Source organism: Hipposideros armiger, unplaced genomic scaffold (genome assembly GCF_001890085.2).
Source record: "Hipposideros armiger isolate ML-2016 unplaced genomic scaffold, ASM189008v1 scaffold_12, whole genome shotgun sequence".
Classification (NCBI taxonomy): Eukaryota; Metazoa; Chordata; class Mammalia; order Chiroptera; family Hipposideridae; genus Hipposideros; species Hipposideros armiger.
The window spans coordinates 1760350-1779247 of NW_017731362.1; the positions used below are offsets into that span (position 1 = coordinate 1760350).

The 18898-nt window shown below is 45.6% G+C and overlaps 1 protein-coding gene and 1 pseudogene across 2 annotated transcripts in view; one reads left to right on the forward strand and one right to left on the reverse strand.

Moving 5' to 3' along the window:
- The window catches only part of SHC4 (SHC adaptor protein 4), a 112830-nt gene extending 108177 nt beyond the window's left edge, over positions 1-4653 (reverse strand). The window contains exon 1 of one of the 2 annotated variants that reach the window (XM_019664583.1): positions 1576-2560. In XM_019664583.1, coding sequence (XP_019520128.1) covers positions 1576-2160 — 585 coding nt within the window. In that variant the 5' untranslated portion in view covers positions 2161-2560. Of the gene's footprint in view, positions 1-1575; positions 2561-4582 lie in introns of those variants that run through there. The other variant, XM_019664590.1, reaches the window with a different exon arrangement.
- Positions 4654-4777: 124 nt separating this feature from the next.
- Positions 4778-11837, forward strand: LOC109394171 (60S ribosomal protein L29 pseudogene; annotated as a pseudogene).
- Positions 11838-18898: the final 7061 nt, after the last annotated feature.

The following is an 18898-nucleotide window of genomic DNA, read 5'->3' on the forward strand; positions in this document are numbered from 1 at the left end:
TCACTGTTTTTATCACCGACATCACTAATCCCATTCCGAGGCTTAAATCTGAAATTATTTTTCACACCTCACAATCCTTCATCACTAATCATCCATAACTTCCATAAACAACAATAACAAACCCACCACTGCTCAATAAGTGATGATTGTCATTTATAGTATGACCTGAAATGTTCTGATCAATCACCCAAAACTATTGAGGCTTCTCACAGAGTCTCTTGCATTCATCTCCTTTCTCTTATCTCCACCTTCATCCATGTTTTCATCCCTCTTGCCTAAACTTCCAGAGCATCTTTCTTACTGGCCTTCCAATCTCCACTTTTTCCTTCCTTCAGTCCATCTCAAATATATCCACAGACTGATCTTTTGGAAACCACTTCCATCAAATCAGTTTGCCTACAAACCTATGAGGGGTTTTGTTTGCCAATCAATGTTTAAAAACTTCTCATTCCACCATTAAGAGCTTCTATCAATGTTCCCTTCTCCCCAAGCTACCCACGATGCATATTCATCTTTATTCAACTCCTATTTGTTTGAGCACCAACGAGGTCTCAGCCACTCTCTGTATCACCCACTAGCATCCAGCATTCCCCCTCCATTTCACTTAATCCCAGCTCATGTTATGCTCCCCTGCAGCCACCCTAGTGATAACCTGCTGCCTTCTGGACTCTGCTTGTATTCTTGCCCTGCCAGGAATCTCCTCCCTTCTGCCAATCCAGGTCTGCTATCTCTTCCAAGATTCACCTTCTCCTGAAGTTTCCCATGTGAGTGAATCCCAGACCACAACAACCTATTTCTTTTCCTGAATTCTCTCAGCATTCTCACACAGCTATTTATTGCTAAGTATATTTGTCTTACTATTTCACATGCATTCATGGGTCTCCCCGATTGAAATGTGAGCTCCAGAAGGGCAGGGGCCAAATCTTGTTTTCCTCTTTTACCCAGATCTGGACTGGGCAAGGGCAGCTACAAGGCCAGCAAGGATCCTGCTTGTGCTCAGAGCTCACGGATCAGGCCCACTTGCTGCAGTGTAAGCAATAAAGGCAAAAAAAAGAGCACCAAAGACCTAAGACTAGCTCCTCATACAAGGCTAGAGACTCGGTCATGCTTTGTAAGTGTTTCTTAAGTGCTGAATTAAATTATTAAAAAATAATTCAATTTATATACTCCTCTAGCACAGAAATGTCTACTGAAATACAATGGCCAGTAAAACCTACCAGGTCTCAATCACTAATCAGATCTGAAATTCTTAACTCTCGTGGGCCAGAAGGTGAGGTCCAGTGGGGACAAGGAGACGCCACCTCGGCTGTCCCTATCAGAAGTTGCCCCCTCAACTGGCAACAACCTACAAGTTAGAACCAGTTCATGCCCTTGAACCAAAGTTGTCTGACTCCAGTATAAGTCACATATTTGTAGGGAAGCCTGCAAGCCCAGCTCCCCTCCTTCCCTTGGTCCAGTTGCATGTCTTGTCCAAACCTAGGCCACAGTCAGGCTGCGTGCAGCCCCTGCCAAAAGCTGAGAAGATGCCCCTTTCCCCAGGAGTTCCTAGGAGTGCAGAAAAGAGGATGGACTTACCCTCACATAGTAGCTCATGCCTATCCCCAACAGGTGCTGCAGAAACTGCCTGTCCTGCCTGCTCCCCGGAGTTGGCTCCCCAGGGCCGGGGAGAGGGCAGGCATCAGGAGCTAAGGTGGTGGCCCGGTGCCTCACCACGTCCTGCTGCGGCTGAGGTGCCAACCCGGCCCTGTTTAGGCTGGTTTCAGGGGAAGCCGGGTTGCTGGGACCTGGGTCCTGGCTTTCCTGGAGCTTCAGCCGGGGCACCTCTTTGGTACCCAAGCAAAAGTTTTTCAGACTCAGCAAGGTGGCTGGGTTGGCTAGCTTCATGCTGGCCATGCGCGGGATCAAGGTGCACAGTGGGGTGGGGCTCTCCTGGGACGCCAAGGTGGCATCTTCAGCCGGCAAGTGAGGAGCCAGGACGGGGTACGGAGGCTGCTGCGAGCTCTTGTTCCCGACGGAGCCTCCGGGGCTGCCTTCGTCCAAGGATGTGATGGACTCATTCCGAAAGCGGCTGTACTTGGCCCTGTGCAGCATTCCGGGGTGCCCGAAGAGTCCTACATACAGCACGAGTCCTGCCAAGCTGTCCTGACTGCGTTCTCGCATAGCCTTGGCAGTGCAGAAACAGGATACTGTTGCATAAATCGCCTCGTCGTCTGCTAGATAAACGGTACGGAAAACAAATGCCTCAACGACCCGCGCAACTCACGGTAGCCACCTCTCCAGCTCTGCTCCCGGGCCCTTTGGGGTGATAGCCCAAGGGGAAAACGCCTCCCCAGCTGATTTCAGTCCCTCCCTGGCCCAGGCTGCAGCGCCCGGTGTTCTTGCCTTGAATTCCTTGCTGGAAAAGTCTGGGTCCAGGCTCGCGGGGGCAGGGATCGCTTACCACCAACTCTCAGGCACAGAGCCCGGCGAAGCACCCGCCCGCGGGTCCCGCCGCCGCATCACCAGCGGTGCAGGAGCCTCGCAGAAATATTTAGCGCCCCCCCACCCCCACCCCCAGCCTCTCAGCCGCACACAGGAACTTTCAAACCTGCTCCCTCCGGTTCCCACAGGGCGGGGCAATGACTGGTCTGTTAACCCTTTATTTGTTCCAGTGATTGTTCATTTAAAAAGGGAATAAAAAGAAAAGGTATACATGAGCCAAAGGCGCTTCTTCTGCCTGAGTTCGTTAATTCTGATGGCTGCCCTCTCTTGGAAGATCTTGTGTTGCATCCGTTTGGGCCACGAGCCAGGAGTACTAGTGACCGGCGCTGCATAGCATTCAGGGACTTGCGGTCCCTACGCGTTCCTCGGATCCCCTCCCAGCCTGCCCGTCCACGCTCAGAGCTTCCCTCCCTCCTGCACGGTCTCAGAGCTGCTTTCAGGAGCGCGTGGGCAGCAGAAGGCTGAGATGTGCAGGATGATACGCAGAGTGTTGAAATTTTTATGAATGAACTTTGCTGAATGAATTTCGCTGTGTGTGTGCAAGCTAATAAATCTGTGAATGAAGCTGAGAATAGCTGTAATTGACGGATGGTCTCAGGGGTGCTTGGTTTTTATCCAATCAGGCAGCAGCTTGGTGACTCATGCACCATAAATATACTAAGCTAGTAGCCAGGAGAAAGAAAGCTGGAGGGAGAGAAGGGAGAGATTTTATTCTGTGATATCTAACGAAAGGGTTAAAATGAAAGACAATCTTTGCTATTCATCATCAGTAAGCTGGGCTGCATCAGGTTAAAAGGTCTATTTTGTTGTTGTTGAGAGCGCTGGGAAAGCCAAGGAGAACTAAAAATTAGATCCATTGTTCCACGGATATTAGGACATATGGTACATAACTCCTGTGGGAAGCCAGTGATGCATTTTTCTTAGAAACATAGTTCCTTTTTTATTGATTTCTGGTTTCATCTGCCGTCTGGTGCCACTTCCTGTACCTATCAAAAGCGTTCTGAAGACACTGATGACAAACTGCAAGAGGCTTAGCACACAGGAAGCCGGAAAGGAAGCCAGGGAAGGGAAATGCAGGTTCTTTTAGGAAAGGCAAAGAGGAAACTGCTGAACCATTGGGAGGAGGCAGAAGGCACATATCAGAAGAAATAAGAAAATCTCTGCTGACGGTGACATTTCTTGGTGATATTTCAGATATAAGGGCCAAGGCTCTTATATCTGAAATTGTTCATTCATTCAAAAATTAAAACCAACTAGTAACCACAGCAATCAAGGATGCCATCTTCATTGTCTTATTGCCCGCAAGGCTGCATTAGGCTCATATGTATTCACGACTTGGGTGGCTTGAGTTCCTTTGGGATCGAAATACAGATTCTGAATTAAATGGTTGCTGTGACCAGCGGAAAAGGCGTCCTTGCTGGCTTCCTTCTCCTTCGCAGAAAGACTGCACCTTTTCACAGCCTGCCTGCCAAATCTGGTAGGATGTGTTTTTCCTTGGGAAGGCCTTTTTGCATCTTCATAAACTCTCCCTTCAATCCTGCTGACCTCTTCTCCCTGGCCCCACACCTCCTGCTGGAAAAACTGAGTCGAGTGGCTCAATCAGTTGGAAGCCACATCCCTGGGGCTGAGGAGACACTGGCTCTGGGAAAGGTTGTCAAGTAACCTTCCTCTTTTTCTTCTATTTCTCTTGCCTCCCCTCCCAGGGACTCCTTCTTTGTTATCACAGACCCCACGCTATGCTGCCTTGAGAAAGTTACTTTACCACTCTGTGCCTGAATGTCCTCATCTGTTAGGAGAAGCTGTCTAATGGCGATGTTATGAGAATTCATGAGATAATCCTAATTCCTGCAAACACGTGGAACCATGCTCCATACAGTGCCTGCCTCATAAGTACATGCCAGGCAGGGTGAAGAAAGGCCATGTGAACCAGGGCCAGCTGCCCCTGAAGATGGTCCTCTTACCCCCTGCAGTCTACACCATTCTACGCAATTACAAAGAAAAACTGGCACAAATTAGGAGAAGCCAAGAAAGGCAACACTGTCCAAACAATTTCCTAACAACTGTGTGGATTTGGAGAAGGTACCGAACAACAGGAGCCCACCTGGCTGATGCGAGTCCTTGCTGAGGTCTTCATGACTGGAGGATGGGGTGCCCAGGGGACCTAGGTATCCAGGTATGCACCTCACCAGTCAGATTCCAGGGGCTCAGACAAGCCGACATTCCTCAGGGGAGTGAGTCCCAGGAGAGTTGGGGAGAAGGGAAACGAAGTGGGGCCGGGTAAGGTAAGAAAGCAGCCATGGATGGCCTCTGTGGGCTGCTCTCTGTTCCTGGGGACCCTGGAGACCTTGGCTCTCGTAGGCAGCTCTGCCAAGGCCTTTTGTGAGGGCAAAAGAAACCAGATCTGCAACTGGGGAGTTGGGGAGCAGCCTCAGAGGCCCAACCAGCCCAGCTGAGCAGCTGTCAGCCAAAGGCAGGGGCTGAAAAGCTTCTCCAGCTCTTCTCTTTTCAAGAGAAGACCTATTAATTGAATACATTTCCATCCCAGGTAGGTGGCTGGCTTCCCAGGACATTAAAACATCCTTTTCCAATAGTAATGATGAAAATAATATTAATAGGGGCTACTATTTATGGAACAAAAAGATAGTTTACCTGTGTTAAAAAACAAAATTCAACTGAGTAAATTGGAAGATTTAATTAGCTTTATTAAATGATTCATGGATTGGGCAGCATGCCATCTAGCAACTAGAAGGGCATTCCAAGGGTTTAGACAAAATGGAAGTTCTTTATATTATAGGAAGCAGGGTGGGGACAAGAGAACTATTAGTCAGAAAGAAAAGAAAAGATTATTTGGGGCCTGGACACTTCTCTTTGGGTGATGAGAACTGGAAGGCTTTTTATTGCAGACTGCCTCTTCTCTCTATGCCTACGTGACAGATTGCCTTACTGGTGCTAGACCAGAAAATTTCACACTGATTGATTAAGATTACGTTTCTGGGAGAGGTTGAAACTGCAATCAGATCAAGTATTAACTCTAGGTCTGGTATCATGGGCTTTTAGCATGAGTGATACCATTTTTTTTCTTTAACACCTGCATTCTCATTCAATCATTATAACAACCTTTGAAGGCTGGGACTATTTTCATCACCACCTTACACATGTGGAAAAGAGGCTCAGAGCAAGTTCAGTGACTTGGCCAAGGTCCCCTGACAGTTGAACAGCGATGCTAGGATTCCTCTAGCAGCTGTGCCTGGCTGCAAAGCCTGTGCTGAAGCCATTGGACTCTGCTATTTCCCGGAGCACCAGGGAGCTAAAGTTTAGATCCCAGGCCTACCACCTCTAGGTTACAAAAGAGACAGACAAGGCTCTGAGTTTACAATAAGCCACCCTGTTTTACAGCTTGTCTAAGCCTCACAGCCAGTTAGTGGTGGGTCTAGTGTCGAACCGGGTGCTGACGCACTCCAACTACATGCTCCCTCCCACTGTGACACCAGCCAGCAGGTGCAAGAACCTCGCTCATACTCAGGCTCACAAAATGTCTGGTGCTTGCTCCTTTCTCCAAATCCTTGGAGAGATCGTTATCTATAACATTCACCCCAAATACCTCACAGGATTGCCAGGGGTAATATCATGAATAATAGATAAGAAAAGCCATTATTGTCATTAAACCATCAGAGTACCATAAACCCCTCTCATCCCTGCTCTTAGAAAGCAGGTTCTGCTTAGACCACTGTGGTATATATACCTCCTTTGCTTTGAGACCTCCCCTCCTCGCAGGACACCTGCTGTGAATCAACATGCCAGCTTCTTCATGGACAGCTTGCTCTGGCTGGGCTTCCTGGGTGGACCAGGCGGGTTCAAGGAAGAGCCGGGTCAGGCTGGGCCATCACAGAATTAGCCAGGTCCTGCTAGGGTTTCTTAGAGGAGTGGGGGAAAATGAGATCTGGGTAAAAATGCCTGCCCAGATTTGGAAGAAAACCCATTGTGGGATTTGGGGTGGAGGAAGGGTGTGCTAGAGAGAGTAGGGAAGCGGAGACAGAACAAGACAGAAATAACCCTGGGGGATGTAGGCCAATTGCCACTTTGGAACAAAGTGGAGCAGGTGGCATCGAGTGCTGTAGCACAAGGACTCTTATTCCAGACACCAAATACCATTTCTATCACAAAGCAGACCTACCGAAGAACTGTAACTGGGCAAGACCTACTCCTGAAGAATTTTCACTGAGGAAGAGTCCAACAGCCCAACAGTGAGGAATGAAAACATTGCTAAAGCTCTATTTCAGGGAAAAAGAAAATTCCACAAGACAGTATTTATATAAAGCTCTTACCAGAGATCGAAATACTGCTTTAAGGATGGGAAGTGGGGGCCGGCCGAGTGGCACAATGGTTAAGAACTGGCTTGGGACGCCAAAGGGCCCCGGTTCGGATCCCACATATGAGGGCCAGTGACACTGCCCTCCACAGCTAAGATGCTGAACAACAGCTCAACCTGGAGCTGGGCTGCCGTGAGTCACCAGCGACGGCGTAGGCTGCAGCCCCTGTGGCAGTGGGTTGCCATGGGCTACCGTGTGTAGCCAGCAGCCAGCGTGAGCGGCCAGCAGCCGCAGTGAGCGGCCGTCCAGAAGCCGGCGACTGATCTGCCTCGCCCCAGGAAGAGCGCAATGATGGTGCCAACTTGGGCCAGTGAAGCAACGTCCTCCACAACTAGACTGAAGAACAAAACGACAGCAACTTGTCTGTTCCCCTTCCCCCAATTCCCCAGCATTGTTCCCATCCCCCCAGTTCCCCAATAAAATAAAAAAAATAAAAAATCTTTAAAAAAAGAATGGGAAATGGGACGGTGTGGAAGGGTCGCGTCTCAGAGCCAGGGCCTAGCATCACAAAAACAGGGGGGCAGGTCACTCTTTCACTTCTAGTCCCAGAAACTTAGCGACCCACAGGCTTCAGTGCAGACATAACCAAGTTCAAGCACCACACTACGCACAACCAGTCCCAAAAATCGCATAGAAACGGCATCAAGAAACCCCGATCACAAAGATACGAGTCTCTTAAGGGAGTGGACTCCAAGTTCTTGAGGAACATGTGTTTGGCAAGAAGCACAACAAGAAGGGCCTGAAGAAGTAGCAAGCCAACAATGCCAAGGTCATGCGTGCACGGTGGAGGCCATCAAGGCCCTCAGAAAGCCCAAGGACCCACAGGGCGGCAGCGGCAAACTCAGCCGATTTGCCTGCATCATTCATCTCAAGCTTGAGAAACGTGCTTGTGCCCACATTGCCAAGGCTCTGCCGGCCAAAGTTCAAGGCCAAGGCTCAAACCAAGCGCCTGGCTGTGGCTGCGGCTCTGCTCCAACTCAAGCTCAGGCTCTGGCTCCCAAAGGTGCCCGCGCCCCACGAAGGCTCCAGAGTAGAGGCCGATGTGAGGACAGAGGGACTGGTGTGACCCCTGGGCTGCTGTCTGCATGGGGCTGGGGTCCTCCTGTGCTATTTGTACAAATAAACTTGAGGCAGGAACTGTCAAAAAAGAATAGAGGCCGGTCCATTCTCCCCCAAAATTGTCAGTAACTCTGCAAGCAACACCTTCCTTTCTTCCTTTTGCCTCCTGATGCCAATGTTTTCAGTGTCTCAGTCTTCAACCTCGGTAGGGAAACAGTTCTCTGACGGTTGCTGTTGGCCCTCACTGGCTCTTGTAGAGCCAGAACCACACCCGCTAGAAACAGCACAGAAAAACAGATATTCTCCTGTAATATACCTGCAAGTGTTATGTAAAGAGTTAGACATCATGCAGATGAAAAGTAGATGAATTACTTAGAGTCAAGTTCAGTTGCAAATAACATGAAAATCCAAAAGAACAGTGGCTTCAACAAAACATTTGCTTCCCTGGAGGTGGAAAGCTCAGGGATAGTATCAGCTCTTGGCCATTCTTTAAGTATTGGGTTATCGGAAAAGTCATGACATATTTTTTCTATGTTTTTCATTGCAAAAATGCATCATGACTTCTCCGACAACCCAACATATCTCTTCCCCTCATCGTCCAAAATGGCTGACGAAACTCAAGCCATTTCATCTGCACTCCAGGCAGCAAAATGGTTGAAAGGACAAAGAAGGACATGTCCAATCTCTTAAAAGAAACACCCTGGAAGCCCAATACAATGTTTCTAGCTACATCATATTAGCCAGACCTTAGTCATGTGGTTGCACCTAGCTATAAGAGAAAATTAAGTCTACATCTGAGAATAAAAAGTCTTTTGTCTGGGTGCATGGATGCCGCACATAAAATCATAGTCTGTAACTGGGGTAACTGGAAGGAGCAGAGGGTGGGTATTGTGGTAGACAACAGTATCTCTGCCATAGTTTCAGGAGACCTTCTACCTAGATAGATTTTAAAGCTAGCTAGGACCAAAATGTCCTTTGTCACGGTGGCCCAATTTCCCTTTCACACACACACACACACAGCTTTAAAATGACCCATATGTTAAAAATGGGTCCTGTCAGAATAGAAGTTTGCCTCTGCATCCAGCGGGACTGGTGGAGTCTCCACGCCTCTGCAAGATGGTCAGGTGCTTCCAGGGCCAGTAGCAGGCAGTGACGGGAAATGCATCGAGGCCACTGCAGATGGCAGTCTGAATGGCTAATGGGCTCAGGGATAGCTTACAAGGAGGAGTGAGTGGGTGTTGGACAGGGCGTCAGAGCACAGTCATCAGGCGTGTCTGACTCAGGAGCCGGACTCCGATTCTAACTGTGGACTGGAAAGAGAAAAAGGCACAGACAGGGCCCTGGACAGATCGAAGCTCTAGCACTAAGAGCTGGCTAAGCCAATTTCATTTCTGGTCCTCTTTTTTGCCCTCCTCTACCAAGGAAAGCTAAATACTTGACTTCTCAGGCTTCCTTGCAACTGCAGGGGGTGGGGGCATGTGACACAGTTCTGTCTACGATGGTCTGGTCATGAAAGTCTGACGGAGGGCTTCTGGGAAACTATCTGCTTTCCTGATAAAAGGGACAGACAAAAATGGAACCCACTCATCTCTCTGTATGTCTTCCTGTCTTGAATGTAGATGTGATGTCTGAGACTGTGGCAACCATATTTTAACCAGGGAAAGGCCAACCAAATGATCAAGGCAATGATCTTAACATCATTAAATCACTGAAACAAGACCAGCAACCATCTCTAGATACATTGTTACATGAGAAAAATAAACCTTTACTGGTTTAAGCACCTCAAGCAGCTCTCAGTTAGCTATTACCTGTTACTTACAGCCCGAAGCATTACTATCTGATACAAATACAGTGGCAAGAACAGGGCACAAGATGAGCAGGCCCTCCAGGCACTTATGAGAAGAGGCTCTGGGGTCTAGTAGAAAAAGTCCAAATGCAGTCAGACCAACCTGGTTTCAAATCTGGATGCTGACAGTATGGCAGGCCGACTAAAGGCTCCTTAAGGTGCCCACCCTAATATCTGGGACACAGCAAGAGAAGCTTGGCAATGTGATTAAGATTCAGACCTTGAGATAGGGGGATTATGTGGGTGGGCCCAATTTAATCACGAGAGTCTTTCAAAGCAAAGAACCTTTCCCAGCTGCTGTAAGAGCCAGAAGACTTGAGACAGAAAAAGGAGGAGAGATTTGAAGCCTGAGAAGGACTCAGCCTGCTGTTACTGGTTTTTGAAGAAGGAAAGCTGGCCATGAGTCAAGGAAGCTAGGAAGAGCTCTCAGTTGACAGCCAACAAAGAAACAGGGATTTCTGATTTACAGCCACAAAGAACTGAATTCTAACAACCCAGAGGAACAGCAACAACAAAAACAAACAAACAACAACAACAAGGACCAAAAAAAACCCTTAGATCCTTCCCTAAAGCCTCCAGAGAAAAATGAAGCCTTATCAACACTTTGATTTTAGCATACGTTTTAGCATATTGCTCCAAGGTATGGAGCAATAAGATAGTAAATTTCTGTTGTTTAAGCTAAGCTGGTGGTAATTTTTCATGGCAGCAATAGAAAACTAACATGGATTCTGACACCAGGAGTGGGGTGCTACTGTAACAAATACAAAATGTGGAATGGCTTTAAGACTAGGCAACAGATAGTGGCTGGAAGAATTTTGAGGAGCGTGATCAAAAAGGCCTAGATTTCTTTGAGTGGACTATTAGTAGAAATATGGACATGAAGGGTGCTGCCAGAGAGGTCTCCGAAAAAACTGAAAGATGTGTTATTGGAAACTAAAGGAAAGAGGATCTTTGTTATACAAGTATAGTGGCAGAAAGCTTCAAGGAATTGTGTCCTGGAGTTGTGTGGAAGGCAGAATTTGTTAAAAATGAAATGAGATATTTAGCAGAGGAGATTTCCAAGCAAATGAGGTCTAGTTTCTTCTTGCTCTTTTAGATAAAATGAGAGAGGAAATAGATAAATTAAGGGAAGAAGTGTTAAACAAAAAACTCCCATGATTTGATAATTTAAAATTTTTTCAGACTGCAAAAGGTGCTAAAAATAAAAAATTCACTGCCAGGAATGTGTGCTCTACAGGAAAATCCAAAGGTGTGACACTTCGGAAAGACCTAAAGGTCACAGCATAAAGTCACACAAAAGGCTCTTACATTAAAAGTGTACCTCACAAATTCCCTCCATCAAACTAGAGAGCTTCAAGTCTGTTCTCTCAGCCGTGTCTGCAAAAGCCAAAAATAGAGATGGGATTCTCTATGAAAGATTTGCAACTAAGATTCTCGCTCATGGAGTAAATCCTCATGACATGCATGGGAGACACACAAAGTTCTTCAGAATATCATGGCAGCAGAAACACTGCCCCGGAGACAGAGCGGCAGGTCAAAAAGATATTCCCAGACCTTGAAACCTAATGGTATTTGATCAGCTGGATTTAGAAATTACTTGAAATCAATGCCTCTTTTTTTTTTTCCTTTCGATGTTCTCCTGTTTGAACTGGAATACCTATAACTATTATCCTCTGCCTGTCCCACCATTATCTTTTGAGAGCAGATAATTTGTTCCTTTGGTTCACAAGTCCACAGATGGAAAGGAATTGTGCCCCAGAATGGCTCATTCCCAGAGCTTCACCCATACCTGCTTTAGATGGTGGGATTTGGGACTTTTGAGCTGATGAGATTTTGGACTTTGAGTTGATACAGTAATAGGTTGAGACTTTGGGGACCTGGGATAAGGTGAAGGTAAGACAGATGTGAACTCTGGTGATCAGAGGATTGACTTACCTGTGGGAAGTTAAAATAATAAATTTGTGTTGTTTAAGCTGCCAAGTTTTGTGATGTTTTGTTTGTTTTTGACAGCAATAAAAACTAATACAGACACTTTGTACAAAGTGGCAGGAGAAAAAGTTGAGGAAATGGGGCCCACGTGAAGCATGATTAGCTGTGTATTGGTAATTGTTGAAGCTAGATGATGGATACATGGGAATTAGTTACACTCTGCTCTCTTTCGCAAGTCCTGGAATCATGTTGATCCTATAGATACAACACAGAGGTGGAGTAAAAGCCCTGCAAAACCTGGGCTGGGAAGGGACACAAAATAGGGGAGATACATTATCCCATACTCTGCTTTTGTCGGGCTTGTCAGTAGAGGGGAAGACCTGAGGGGTGTGAAGCATGGGCCAGGTCATCTGTGCTCATCAGGACTGCAGGATTAACTCTAGGAGGTGTTTCCATCTAATCCTCTGTTCTTAAAACATACATTGAGAAATTTGCTTGTCTTCCATTTCTACAAAGTAAGATGGGTGTAGGAATGCATATTCTTTGCCAAGGTGTTGGGCATAGACTGTTGGTGGCTCTGAAGAGCCCTGGAGTGTTCACAGCTCTGCTCATGACAGCAGCATACGGTTATCAAAGAGTATGCCTTCCGTGACCCATGTCATGTTCCTCTACACAGTTAAGTAATGGAGAGGTTTGTCCAATGTATGTTTTTCTTCAACAATCATACACATATCCATAACTTCTATTTAGAGCCAGTGCACTGCTAAACCTCCAATTTTTTTTCTAGCCCAAAGTCATAGTTCCAGATTCAAACTTCTGACAATTTCCAAACTCAACAGGTCAAAAATACAGCTTTTTACCTCGATCACCATCGCCATCTTTCCATCCATCCAGCTGTCATTTCAGATTGCTTCCTCTCTTCATGCCCCATATCTCATCACCAAATCTGTCTGCTGTACCTTTGAGTTGCCTTTGGATTTTATACTTAACTTTCCATTCACATACATTTACACATGGGCCGAACCCTGGTCATCTCTCACTGAGACTGTCCCCCACCCATCCAATACACCATTGTCCAAATTGTCTTTCTTTCTAATTCAAGATATGATCATATCTGTTCCTGGATTAATACTTTTAATGACTCCTATGATTTACAGGATCAAATTCCAATCCTGCGCCTGTTTCTAACAAGCCATGCTACTGGCCACTGATCAAGGACAATGGAACTATATGAAAAAATGGAGGTATTCTGGTATAGCTGTCCTGGGAATTTTGGCTGATCCCCCTACCTCACTTACACTCTCCCTCATCTTCCTCAGATCCCAAATATTGCATCTTTCAACTTCTCAAAACCTTTTTTCAGATTCTTCATGCACACTGAGCAAACAATTGATAACATTTTATAGTATAGGTGGTGACTGCCTTTAAATAGATTTCATTCAAATCATCAAAGAGGGAACAAATCAGCAGTATGGAAAAGGGATCAGAGGAGCAGGAGTTTATGCAGCCTATCAGGAAAGGCAGTATAAAATAATTTTGCCAACTTAGAGATGAAACTAGTTAATGTTCTACAGGGCAAGAAAACCAAAACCATAACCATCACATCTACTGGGCAACAATTATTTGCCTCTATTCCAGACAAGTCCTACAAGTTCACATGTAACTTTGGAGCCTAAACCCCTAATTAATAGTAAAAAGCAAAGTCAGACATACTACATTCCCTTGGATAATTAAAATAATTGTTAGTTGAATCTGTTAAACAATGCTTCAGTATAAAATTGAAAGAACATACTGCCTACCTTTTTATCTTATTCCCAAATTTTTAACTTTTTTTTCAAACTTGTCAGTGAAGGCAATTAAACTAGAGGAATTCAGGAATCAGTTAGCAGATGTATGAGGGTAGGTTAGAACTCTAATATATGCTCACCCCCCTGAAATCACCTGTGACGATAGCTTTGCTGGTAAAACAAATACTGAAATTAGGGGAAACATAACTGAAAGGTTATTACAGAATGAGCTCAATGATTTTTAGATCAAAGATAAAATTTGTTTTGGGTTTACGCTAGTGACCCAAGTTTAACCAAGACTTCGCAAAGCAAATCAGACCTATTTTCTGTCAACTATTATATTTCCTGGAAGAACCACCAAAGGCAACCTGGTTACACAGACACAATCTGGAATAGGGGGAAACCACTGGTTCTGGAGAAGACAGACTTGAATTTGAATCCAATTCAACCACTTATCAGCTAGGTGGTCTCTGAAACTGTTTCCACATCCAACTGAAAGATCATAAGGATCAAAAACAATGGAGGAATGGTTTCAAATGTTGGTTCCCAAACCAGCGCTTATCTATGAAAAACTTTTTGTCAGTTTATATAGAAATAGTAATAATTTTTTAAGTTCATAGGGGAAGAGGTGGACCTTATAGTAAGAGTTTTTATGAAGTTAAATTTAAATACGGTATTTTCAAAGAAACCTTAGAGATACAGACAAGATTGGTGGGTATCAGAGGGGAAGAGGGTGGGAGGAGAGTGAAATGAGTAAAGGGGGTGAAATATATGGTGACGGATGGAAACTAGATTTTTGGTGGTGATCATGCAATAGTGTATACAGATACAGAATCTCTATACCTGAAATTTATCTAATGTTTATTAACCAATGTTCCTTCAACTATATTTTGAAATTGTCTTTCCTATTTTGTGTATGTGGTAAAATGTCTTTTTTGTTATGAAGTAATGGTAATCATAAAGAGCATTTTTTTTAATGGTTTTACATGGCAAAATAAAAGTTGGCAGCTCTATGTCCATCTCCAAATGCTTTTTGATATTGCTGTGGGGACCATTGTAAGAGAGTGTGTGGATTTACTTTGTGAACTAAAAATACGTGTACACATAATAAAAGGGGGCTCTTATTACTGTAGTCTCCGAAAGTGCCATTGCTGGAATGGTGATGGAAATAGGGCCAGCTGGTCCTAAAGGTTCCTGAAGAACCGACATTAAAGCAGCACTCCCCTGGTGTCTAACTGGGGCCAGGCCTCTCACAGAGAAAGAACTCAGGGCCCACGGGCCACTGGAAGTATAGCACCTCTTAGCTTATCCCTGGCCCTCTCTTTAAGGAGAGGAATTTCATTCCAGGGACTTTTACTTCCAATGGGGAATGTGAATTGCATGACAGGACTCTCCCTCTAGGCCAGCGGTTCTCAACCTGTGGGTCGTTCGACCCCCAACGAACGACCCTTTCACAGGGGTCGCCTAAGACCATCGGAAAACAAAAAGATATTTACATTACGATTCATAACAGTAGCAAAATTACAGTTATAGAGTAGCAACGAAAATAATTTTATGGTTGGGGATCACCACAACATGAGGAACTGTATTAAGGGGTCGTGGCATTAGGAAGGTTGAGAACCGCTGCTCTAGGCTAAGGAAGCGCCCTGGCCTAAGAGTCAGTGATAAGAGGGAGGAACCCAGTTTGCTGCAGGACAATGGGGAAAAGGTGGTGCTCCTAAGTGGGAGATCTGTGTGAGGCCCACAGAGTTCTAAGTCTCTACCACAGGTGATGCAGTAACGCTTACATAGGAGCTGGGACGGCCTGGGGCTTCTGTCAAGGTAAATGGTGCTAGAATTAACCCGGGGAGCCCTATTGGCATCCACACAGTTTTAAATCCCCTTTTTCACTTTACATAGAAGTATTTGATTGAAAGAAATAAAATAAGCCAGATGAAAATTAACTTTAACTATATCCTAATTTAGGGACAATCCTGTTAACATTTTAATATATTAACCTCAGGGTGGCTTTGTTCCTATGTATAAACATTTTTTCAAACAAAAATGGCATAATACTGTACATACAGTTTTCTACCTATTTTTTTTATTTAACAGAAACCCCCACATTTTTCCATGTGAGTAAATGGATGAGATTATTTTAATTGCTATGAAGTACTATTATGCAAATGTGCCATAATTAAACAAGAGGCGGGGAATTTCGGTTTCTTCACACACTCACACACATAGAACAGCAATCGCTCTTGTAGGTGAATCCTTCCTTACAGAATGCAAATTGCAGATACTAAATAATGGGTATATGAGTAGCCACTGGACCATTCTTTCAACTTTTTTGCAGATTTGAAATCTTTTGTAAGATTAGAGTGAAAAACATTTACATATCCTGGTATACAGAAGGCGTTCCTAGAAGTAGCATTGCTGGGTCAAAGAAGAGGACTGTTTTCAAGATCTGAAATAAGAGGGGAGTCATCAGCTTTCACCATGAACTCTGGCTGAGCAGTGAGGGAGATGGGGGCTCCTCCCCAGGCCAGCCCAGCGTCCCGTCCGAGCGTGGTAGGAGCTGTGCCTGCCCGGCTCCCACGCTGCTCTGAGCGCTGCGCCTCTCCCGGGAAACGGGGCGGCCGCAAGAGCACCCTATCCCGGCTTTCGCACGGCCTCCCTGAAAAAGATCAGCGGAGCGCCAGGCTGCCAGGCGCGCAGCATCAAAGCTGCAGGCGCCCGGAGAAGAAAAGGGCCAGTATGCGTTCGCAAAACTCCAAAGCCCTTTTCCAGGCACAGCGGCTCAAGCGGGAGGGGGAGAGGGCGCTGAAACTGCGCTCTAACAGTGTGGGCAGTCAGGCTGTGGGTGCCCCGCCAGGACAAAAGGGCCTCAGTGCCGGAGAGGAGACAGCCCGAGGGCCTGGTGGGAGCATAAAGGGAAGCTGTGTCCCCGCAGCACTCAAGTTCACCTTTGTCTTCTGAGTCCAAGTCAAAGGAAGGTTACAGAAGGAGCCCGCGGGCTCGCCTCCCTCATCAGGGGTCTGGTGATAGGAACGGCCAAGTTCTTTCGCCAAGATGCTGGGAATTCGGATGAAAATAGAATTGTGCTTGCCTGTTAGCTGGGACAGCGGTCAGTGTTTATGTCAATAGCAGCGTCCTCTGGCCAGAGCAAATAAGGAGGGGGTAAGCCAGTACAAATTACTGGAAGGGGTGGCCAGGAAGAAGACCCAGGCAAATATGTTACATAGCAGTAAGAATGAGCCCTTGGTGGTGGTGGTGGTGGTGGCCGGGGGGGTGCAGGAGGGGCAGGAATGGGACATGACATGACCGGATTTCTTTCCACCAGACCCTACCTAACCAGCTATCAGCAGGGCAGATGCTGCTACTGCCTCTCCACGCTGGATTCTGGCCTGGTAACTGCAGCCCATTGATCAGCAGGGAAGGTCCATGGTGGAAGCTTAAAGGCTAACTTTCTTACACCTGACCTTTGCTGAGTCTTCTCCTGGAGTTGGCACAAGATTGGCCATCTTGGGCCAGGTCTCTGTTGGCACTTAAAGAGAAAAAAATGCTCTTGGATGAATTACCTAAATAATTCTAGTGGCTTGAAGCAGAGTGAGTAGCTATAAAACAGAGCAATTCACAAGGCTCCCCGCCACACAAACACACATCCACATACCCCTGTTGTACATAAATATTGTAATCCTCCTTTTTTGCTATAGAGAGGTGAAATAGTTGAAAACATATAAAGGAGTTAACACACAAACTTTTATAGTTAAAAACATATAAAGGCGCTAACACACAAACTTAGGAGTTTCATTCCTAGCTTTGCCAATAACAATGAACTTAACCTCATTCAAGGATCTCATCTGTAAAATGGGCATATGATATCTGCCTTACAGAGTTGCCACTCAAGTTAAAAGAGAAAGCTTATGTGAACATATCTAGCATGGTAGCAAGCTTTCAAATAAAGATTTGTGTTTGTTGTTTAAAACTTGATTATTCCTAATATTGTTCCAAAAGGATTTGAGGCTGCTTGCACAAACAGAGTACTACACCATACATAATAGTTACATACTTTCAAGTTTTGGTCTGTATAATTCTGAGTTCTTTTCATCTTTACAACAAGAAGGTATTCCTCCATTAACTTGTGAAGTAACTACACTGAAGAAGCAAGTGAAGATAACAAACAAGAAGGAAAGTCAGGTGACAGCAGTGATGGTATAAAGTGTTTGACAGAAGGGCAACAAACTTGCTAGAAATAGGCTGTCAATTTAATTCTGAGCTCCCAAGCAGCCAAGACAAGGAGGGAAACATGAACATTTTTATAATTCATGGGGTTCACTGATGAAAACAAACTTGTTTCTCAGAATCACAAGCTATTCCTTTAGAAATGTCTTTAGAAAGTTTTTGTGAAAATAAACACTGCACTTCTATGGACATCTTTCTTTAAGAGCAGCGTGAGTTGCACAGGGCTGCTTTAAATAATGCTTCTCCATGATGGCCTAATGTCAATGTGCAACTTGGTGGGGGCACGTCTCCAAGAAGCTCACCTAGACACCTTCACCACCAACAACTGCAGCAGCGCCTTCCAATTGGCGTAATCCCTTTCATGTACACTAATTGGTTTCCTCTCCAACAACTCTGTGACTTGATTGAGGCCCGCTGCTAGAAGGCAGACATGAGACTCCAAAGCAGATATTGCTACACCTGGACACTGGGCTCCACCAACACTGAGTAATTCATGGGCAACTGGAAGAGAATTGGAGGGAAAAAGAGACTCATTGTCTTATAATAATACCTAGTAGGCCAGAGAAGAGCGGATGAGAAATGGAATAACAGGGGACAGCTAAGTTAGGCAAGCTAACCTGAAGGGGAAGGACTGGAGCTGAGAAGATGAGAAAGAAGAGACAGAAGATTTTAAGCAATGATTGGGAGAATGCTGGAGAGGATCTCGTGGGTAAATCACCTAGACTTAGTGCCTCAAGGTGGAGGTGGAGGGTAGTAAGTGAGGTCATGGGAGCTGTAATAGTCTGTTAGGGCTGCCATAACAGAATACCACAGCCTGGGTGGCTTAAACAATAGACTTTTATTTTCTCATACTTCTGGAGACTAAGATCAAGATGCCAGCATCTTGGTTTCTGGTGAGGACTCTGTTCCTGGCTTGCAGATGGCTGTCTTCTTGCTGTGTCCTCACATGGCCTTTCTTTTGTGCATACATGGAGAAAGAGAGAGCGTGCTGGTGTCTCTTCCTCTTCTCATAAGGACACCAATTCTATCTGATGAGGGCTCTACCCTATGTTCTCATTAAACTTTTATTACCTCCTTCAAGGCTCCATCTCCAAATATAGTCACCTTGGTGGTTGCAGCTTCAAGATATAAATTTTGGGGGAATATAATTCAGTCCTTAACATGAGCCAAAGGTGAGGAAGGGGAGTGTTCCTAGAACATAG